General features: G+C 37.0%; 1 protein-coding gene across 3 annotated transcripts; it reads left to right on the forward strand.

Moving 5' to 3' along the window:
- Window positions 1-625: 625 nt before the first annotated feature.
- nrsn1 (neurensin 1) lies at window positions 626-7,948 on the forward strand. 3 transcript variants are annotated; one of them, XM_042424534.1, is made up of 7 exons: window positions 1,610-1,644; window positions 3,435-3,480; window positions 4,301-4,413; window positions 4,654-4,746; window positions 4,876-4,994; window positions 5,373-5,560; window positions 5,700-7,948. In XM_042424534.1, exons 3-7 carry the CDS (start codon window positions 4,321-4,323, stop codon window positions 5,801-5,803), a joined length of 597 nt encoding a protein of 198 aa, XP_042280468.1. In that variant the 5' UTR covers window positions 1,610-1,644; window positions 3,435-3,480; window positions 4,301-4,320; the 3' UTR covers window positions 5,804-7,948. The 3 variants fall into 3 exon arrangements, with proteins under 3 accessions (XP_042280467.1, XP_042280470.1, XP_042280468.1); XM_042424533.1 differs by lacking the exons at window positions 1,610-1,644; window positions 3,435-3,480 and adding an exon at window positions 626-708; XM_042424536.1 differs by lacking the exons at window positions 1,610-1,644; window positions 3,435-3,480 and adding an exon at window positions 628-708 and having other exon boundaries at window positions 4,304-4,413.
- Window positions 7,949-8,639: the final 691 nt, after the last annotated feature.

Here is an 8,639-nt window from a genome sequence, read left to right on the forward strand (position 1 = left end):
AGCTCTAAAAGTGTCACAATGTGACATAACAACATAAAATATCACTTCAAAGAGGTAACGACATTCAGGGGACTATGGTGATATTCACAGGGACCTTTATAGGTATAGGCAACATCCAAGAAGTGTAAGTACATTTCAGCATAAAGAATCTGTAAATAATGTGATCGAGTCTTACACATTATGTAGGCTTGTACCTGTCCATGGACTTATTTCCATTGACACTGTCATTGTCAGGTCCCATGAGAAACAATAAATGTTTTTGCTCTCTGTTACTATGGAAACATGTCAACATATCTATTTATCTATGTGTTCATTCAGTCAGGCATTAATTCATTCATCCATTATCCATCTATGTCGCTATGTCGTCATGACTGTTTAATCTTGAATGAACGTCTTTCTGTTCAGCTAGTGCTTCCAACCATTCTGTCTGGTTATTTATATTCGTCATTGAATCATATATTGTCATGGATGTGACGCCTGCGCAGTAGACAGCGTGCGAATCTGAATCATCGATAGAAAAAAAGAGAAAGTGAGGCAGAGATGGGGTGGGGGTGGGGGTGGGGACACGACAGAGAGAGAGAGAGAGGGGGGGGGGGGGGGGGGGGGGACGACAGAGAGAGAGAGAGCGAGAGAAGGGTGACTGTAGAGTGATGGGACCCGGCTGAGGGAACAGCAGCGAGTGATCACTCTCCGAGCTGGTAATGACAGGTAAATTGCGATTTTAATGCTTTTCAAGAATATTTGTGACGTTACGGCAGCTGCCTTTCATTGTTGCCGTTGCAAATAATTACCGGGAATCCATATTTCCTGCATAGATTCTTTCAGCGGCATCATCTGTGCACACAATTTCATCTTGCACATCTGGAAGTCGCTTCCATGTGGGAAAAATGGTCGAACAAAACGTTTGCACTAAACTTTGTGTTGTTACCTTTATCTAATTACCTAATTGTCGTTGATTTCAATATTTATGTATAATTGTTTCGGCGTTGGTATCCAAATCAAATGTAATGAAACTTCCATATTCTTGTGGTCTACCTGCTAATTACATTTCCACAAAGATTACATTTTTTTTTCACGTCAGTCGCCCGGATTTAGTCAAAACGCTTTGATGCAAAGTCCATCATTCTAAGTTTAATTGAAAAGCGTGTTGTGTGTCTATTTACGTCTCATGGGGGGTTGGGAGGACGAATGGATGAGGTCTGTTCTCAGACTGGCGTCACATCTTACGTCTGTGTGTTTTCCTGCTGTGCTGAGAGCTGGATGGTAATAATGGCGTTCAGCACCATGGCCAGCTCCCGGTTAAACGGTTGATAGGATGTATTGTTTAGCAAGGTTGAAAAACAGTTTGGGCATTTTTATCTTGATTTTGATGATTTTATTTATTTATTTTCAAAACCTAGGTTGATTTAAGATGTAGGTCGAGATGTTTTCTTTTAGTTTGTTTGATTTGGATGGTTTGGTGTTATTGTAGCTACAGCTGCTTTTATGTGATGTGGATGAGGAAAAACGTCACAATACGACAGGATACACCTGGTTAAGAAAGGATATACGTTACAAGAGTTATACTGTATATCCGTGAACTGTTAACCTAATCTGAACTTAACATTTGTAATACCACAGTTCGTTTGGGAAGTATTGCTTTAAGTAAGTCACAGTTTATACACTCCAATTCAAGTTATTCCAGGAATTGTCGAAAATGACTTGCAGTGAAATGTTTATGTTTAGTTGAATATCTGTTTCTTTATGATTGGATGTTGTCCTGGTCAACATAAGGTCAAGCGCACTAATTAGCCTAATTATTTGAGCATGACACCACTTTGATGTTGTTTCAAACGTATTATAATGTAAAATATGACAATAAAAAATACACAGCATTTAGAAATTTCTTAAATATCATTATATATGTTTCCAACTCAAGGTTAGAGTTTGGGTGGAAAGAAATCAGATCTGCTCTTTAGACTCTCGTCATCTGCCAAGTTATAGAGACAGTTAATAATAAACAAACTTTCATATATCCATATTTTATTATTTGGCTGGATGATGAATATTTAAACTTTCTTGAATATATGCATATATGGGTACAGAGAGGCTTTCACAGCATCTGGGCAGTGCCAGATGTTCATGAGAGTCTTTAGCAAGTACAAATTAAGCAGTAATGTGATTAATATGAGGTAGCAGGGAACAGTGTGCCTCATGTTAATGGATCATTTCACTCATCATATCCGTATTATGTAATCTGGTTGAGACCCTGGCATATCCCATAGTACACCTTGTGAATCCATGTTTAGTAATTTACAGAAATGAGGCAGATAATATAATTTTCATCCCCTATATACACATTTTCATTTTCCACACATTTACAAGGATTTGCATTTCCAACCACATCTCAGGAGGAGGACTGTGAGATGAGGTTGAAAGCTCCAGAAATAGCTAGAAAGCTGACCTCATGTTAGGATTTGTTTTTGTCAGACTAATGTTTTGAAGGTCAAACATGAAATATGATGCTCAAACTATAAGGAAGTTCAGATAATAAGGAGACAAGTGCGGTGGGACAGAATAACAACATGTTAGCTGGGTACCCCACCCACTTTTCTGAAACTTCTACGTTTGACTAAAAAACTGATAACATTTGATCAAACTAATGAAAACAGGAAAATCCTTTATAGGATCGTTAGATATTTTTACATATAAATTTGTCAGCTGCCAGCAACAAGCAAAAATAAGGCAATTGCCAGTGATTTTCTTTGTACAACTTAATTAATATTAGAGCCTAAAAAGTCATGCCTCCCTGATTAGATCAACCAAATGTGCTACAAGATTGAAGCCTAGAAGATAGAAATCAATGTTTTAAAGTATATTATTTGGTTTTGGCTTTTAGAAATAAAGGATATAATGATGTACTTAAAATTGTCCTATATATGTGTTTTCTCTCTTACTATGACCTACTAGAGGGGTTTAACCAGCACTACTTTTGTAGATCTAGCTGATTTACTTACTTGTCCTGATAAAACAGAAAGATAATTAAGCTGCTGGTTATTTCAAATTTTAATCTATTGAAGTCACTTCAATTACACCTATTGCCTATTAGGTTAAGGCAGTTTTGGCTTCTATTTTCCATGTGTATCATCAGAGCATGATCTTTTGAAAATTGGTTTCGTTACAATGCTGCACTTGAACAATAACATGTTGTAAATGAAGGTGTTACTGTTCCCACTTGTGTTCCTCAGTCTAATTCAGTTGCAGTGCAACAGAAACCAGAGACAGCAGTTGAGATGTATTGCTAGCTGACAAGAACTTGAAACATTGTTATGTGTTTGTATAGAGGCACTGAGCTATGAAATGATTCGCAAACAGATTCTGGAGGAATTACAAGTGTGAGTAACATAATATTTCTCAGAGCAGATGTTCTTTTCTTTTCATGATCATTTTTTCAGGATGCAAGAGTTACTGCTATAGCAAAAAATGAAGAAAGGTTGGAAGGTATAATACACAGTACTGTACATGATGAAAATTATGTATATTATGATAATGAGCTTTATGTGAAACATTTTAGTTCTGTAAAAAGACATGGGTTTGTGTAAATGAGTTTCTACTGCACATAACTGATCCATTAAGAAACACTTTATTTTTTACAGAAACTAACACATTAAAACTAGATGTCACATAGAATATCATGAACATTATGAGATATATTTCTTTATTTGTAAAAAAATATAATACAAATAATTGTTATTTTTGTTGGTCAGTGAGGTTCAAGCTTCCTAAATCCTATATCCTATATTAATTTATATCTTCCATGAAAGCTTACATACAACATAATGCAAAATATATTACTTTACTTGCTCAAATAAGTTGCAAAAAAAAAAAAAAGGTTGTTGATGTTGTGACTTTTGTATGAAAAACAATATAAAGAGAAAAGCACACTAATTCTGTGCATGTCAGCACTCTGTATTCAGCTGACACAATATTAAATCTAAAGAGGACGGCTGATATAATATTTCATGGCTTATTTCATAACAGCAGAGCAGGAGAATGCATCATTAATCTCAATGTACTGAGGCACCCATGCCTTCAGTACATTGTTACATAACTTTCTAGCTGTGTGTGTGAGGGTACAGTACATGTTTGTGTGTATGAATGTTTAAATGTATGTATGTATGTGTATGTACATGTATATGCATGGGTACAAGCTGGAGAGAGTTTGTCTGCAAACTCTGTGGGTGGTTTCTTAATGCAAGTGTGCAGTCAGGCGTTCATGCGTGTATGTGTGTGTGTGTGTGTGTGTGTGTGTGTCCTCAAGCAGGTAGATAGATGTGAAGGATGACTTCTTGCTCAGAGATTTGTGGGTCGGAGTATGGTGAGCAAGCCAGCAGGAACTACCAGCAGTATGGAGTCCGCTCCTACCTACACCAGGTACAGCACAGACACAAACACACATACTGTATTACACCCATACATGAGAGAGAGGTAAGTCGGTGTTCTGGAAATATCAACGATTCTCTCCTATCACAAAGTAATAGGAGATAATTGATTCTGAATTTAAATGATTGAGTCTCATATCACAATCACAACTGTTTCTTTTTGAAAGATCTCTTGTGGGTTTCATTTTCCATGTTTGAATTGTTAAAAATATCTTGTTTATCTGTTATCCAGTTTTATGAGGAGTGCACAGCTTCTATCTGGGAACGTGATGAAGATTTTCAGATTCAGAGATCGCCTAGCAGGTGGAGCTCTTTACTCTGGAAGGTGAGGTTAACCTTCAGCTTGCTCAGACCTGCTGCTATTTGGATAGTCATTCTGCAAGTGCTAGTGAAAAAACTGCAAGCAATATAATCTGCAATTAAAACATGACTTGGGTTTCTTTTTTCACTTCAGGTCTGTCTCGCGTTTGGAACCCTGATTTTGTTTGCGGGCCTCATTGTCGTCATGGTGGGTTATGCCACTCCAGCCAGGATCGAAGCATTTGGCGAAGATGATCTACTTTTTGTTGACAGGTATAGGGACAATACAGTATATGAATGGAAGGGAATTGATGTCATCCAACAGCTATATCATGGATTGAAAATTAACTGTTGTAATCTGAACTATATTTGCATTTATGTCAAATCACAACACTGCTTCCAAGACATGCCAATAAGAGAGAGCACAGTGTCTTAGTGGAACACACATGCAGTAGGTTTTTTATGCTGTAGGTGTAGATTGTACATCCTGACCCAATACTCTTATTTGCTATTTAGTTTATACCTTGTACTATTTGAAAATTACATTGTGAAACGTCTTTTGAGTTTTCAGGTTCACACATATTGATTGAGCAAATTATGATCTTACACTTCTAATTAAGGCTATAAAGCAACTGTCCTCTTCTTCGACAGCCACGCTGTCAGTTTCAACCGTGCTCTGGATGTTTGTAAGCTGACTGGTGCTGTGCTGTTCTGTGTGGGAGGCACCTCCATGGCCGTGGGTCTCCTGCTGTCTGCCTTTGCTAAAAGCTACTCCAAAGAGGAACTGTATCTGCAGCAGAAGTTTAAGGAGAGGTTGGCAGATCTGCATGCAACAGTTGGTAAAGTTTCATTCCGTTCCTCCTGATACATTATGGAATGAATGTTGAAAGTAAATTTTGCCAAAGACTGAGGGTTATTTTTGTTACTTTGAATGCTGTTCACTGTTCTGTATGAACTGAAATACTGCTTTTATCACAGGTACCCCCATAATGAGAGCACCAACCCCTGGAGAGGGAAAGGTGCCAGTCACGCTTTCCAAAGTCCAGAATATCCAGCCAGCGACCACAAAGTCGGAGACCTGACATCAGTCCAATTGAAAGGGGATAAAGTGAAGAAGTGTGTGTGTTGATTGGTGGGTGTGCAGAATGTGAGTGAGTGCGCCAATCAATGTGTGCATTTTCTCTTTTGAAAGGTCAGCTTACATGACTGATAGTATTGGTTCCTCATCTTGCTGTGCTTGCTGTGTTTGACATTAAAGCTTGACTTCAGGGTTATATAGATGAAGAGCTTATATAGCTGGACAAAGTTTAAGGCTTTTGTTTGAACATCAGTTGTATGAGATTCATGGTAATCTGACAAAGCACATGCCGGTCTTGAGCCCTACCCAGAAAACAAACCATGGAACAAATCAATAGAACACAGCCGCTGAACAACATCAATGTCGTTTTTTTTGTAAAAATTTTGTAAAAGAGGAGAGTGTTACTGCTGGAGGATGTAGACGTAGCAGCAGATGCACTGTTTTTTGGCGGTATTGGTGATTAGCCCCTATTCCCAGCAATGATCAAAAGAAGCACTGAACACAAACACCATTATCTCTGCCCAGTCTCTAAAAGGACATCAGAGGATGAGTGTTTCTATGAACAGAATACTGTATGTCAATGTGTGCATGTATGCAGCTCAACTGTATGCATCCCAACACTGACAGTGAAAGCTGTCAATCACAACTGCACAATATACAGTATGTACATGTGCTTTAGCTGATGAATGCTTCTTGTAAATACTGTTTACATGCAAAAACAAGCCAAGAGAACTCTCAGCTGATACTCTGCAAGAAGTTTGCACATTATCAGAAAAGATTAGACCAAACACAGATTAGAAGAGACCTTAAGGGTAGATTTCACAGTGACATTTTCTCCTGTCTTATTATGCCTCTCTGACCTTGTCTCCTTCAATAAATATTCAGACAGGATCGATAAATGAAACCAGACAGACTAATGAAAGGCAGAACATGCATAATAGCATAGTCTGTGAGGCATATTACTTTCTAGATACAACAAATAAGGCATTCATCATGCCTTCTATATTTGAAAATTATTATTTTTTGCTTTCCTGAACACTTCATTACCCATGCTCTTCCCCTATTTGTCTCCCTCTCTCCTTGTGACAAATGCAAGCATGTACACATAGGCACACATCTATCTATCAAAGCATGCTTTTTTACCATTCTGAATCAAAATCCTGTCAAGTTGAGCAGGTGCTACTTGTGAAAGGCAAACTAGCACAAAGCTGCATCAAGAGAGACCGACAACATGACAGATATGTTACATAATAGGAGGACGAAGACAACACATTCAGCTCTCCCGTAAAACCACATCAGCGCTCATTGTTTTCACTCATTGTTTCCAGAGATGCTTCAGATACAATAACTGCCTTCCTGCACTCAAGAGTATAAAGTATGTAATACTGTCGAAATGGTGAAATGTTGCATCACCAACACTTTTTTTTTTTTTACTGGTTGCATATTCACTTACATTCCATACCTGAAACAGAAGTTACATCAAGATTTTCATTTGATTTATTTTACAGTATATAAGCTTGGCATTCACACTTACCTGTAACTTACAAGCACAATAAGCTGTCAATGGCCATGTTTGGTTCCTTTTCTTAAAACCTTTTTGACTACATGAATATGTCTTTTAAATATAGTGACCATGCTGCTTATAAATTGTTACCATGTTATATTGTTAATCTTTTGAATTCATTGCACACAGAATAACATATTTTTGTGCTGTACTTTGTTAAATCAATGTTACAGTGGTCTCTGTCTAAGTGCCATTAAGCAACATGCCTCCTACTGTGCATCACTGCTGCAGGTCCTTCCAAACAACTTCTCTTCAAATCCATACATCAACAATGCATTATATTTACTGTTTAGAAACAAACTGCTATACTGGCTACTGTACATATGCTTATGCAAGTTGACCTTTTAATACCATCCCCACAACCTCCACTCTCCTCTTTATCTTTTTCATTTACTCTGTGATGTCATTTTAACATATCTGGTCTCAGAAAAAACACAAACACATAGCTATAAATAAGAAGAACAACATACTAATAATAAAGACCATTGTAAGAACTTAACCACTTGGAAGCTGCAAACCTACAGTACCTGGAAGATGTTCAACAAGTTGTTATATACAAACCCTCCAGTGTGGTCAGAACGTTATTCGGTGATCAATAAATGTGACTTGTAGTTCCATGCTGTGAATTGTGAGTTTATTTTTATCTTTTAATTGGCCAAAGTTGAGTTTTTTCTTATGATCTCAAATCTACGTTTTTCTGCTCTTACTCTGACCATCAAGAGAAAAAAGGTCTCCTAGGTTTAATGTTTTTTTCCTGTGATTTTAACTCTAAGTGTCTCTTGATGTAACTGTCTCTGAGTAAAGTAGGGAAAGTATAATGTATTTATTGGAGGTTGGATTGAGTAAAGAACATATATACATATATATATATATATATATATATATATATATATATATATGTGTGTGTGTGTGTGTGTGTGTATGTGTATATATATATATATATATATATATATATATATATATATATATATATACACACACACACATATATATACACACACATATATATACACACACATATATACACACACATATATATACCGGCCACTTCATTAGGTACAGATGTGCAATCTAACGCAATCCAAAACAACAGCTCTGCCATAAATTCCACATTTACAAAGCTTTTCACACTGTTTAATATAATGCACTCCAGCCACCTCCACCCACTATGACCTCAATAATAAACATAAAGTAGAATTATCACCTTTCTGACGATGTCAAGAGAAAGTGAAAATGTATAAACTTTGTAAATGTAGAATTTATGGCAGAGCTGTTG

Source organism: Thunnus maccoyii, chromosome 10 (genome assembly GCF_910596095.1).
Source record: "Thunnus maccoyii chromosome 10, fThuMac1.1, whole genome shotgun sequence".
In the NCBI taxonomy this organism is placed as follows: Eukaryota; Metazoa; Chordata; class Actinopteri; order Scombriformes; family Scombridae; genus Thunnus; species Thunnus maccoyii.

Coding starts and splice junctions, on each gene's coding strand:
- nrsn1 (XM_042424533.1), top strand. CDS start 4,321: ATGACTTCTTGCTCAGAGATTTGTGGGTCGGAGTATGGTGAGCAAGCC. Junction 4,414..4,653: donor TCCGCTCCTACCTACACCAG/GTACAGCACAGA, acceptor TCTGTTATCCAG/TTTTATGAGGAGTGCACAGC. Junction 5,561..5,699: donor AGATCTGCATGCAACAGTTG/GTAAAGTTTCAT, acceptor CTTTTATCACAG/GTACCCCCATAATGAGAGCA.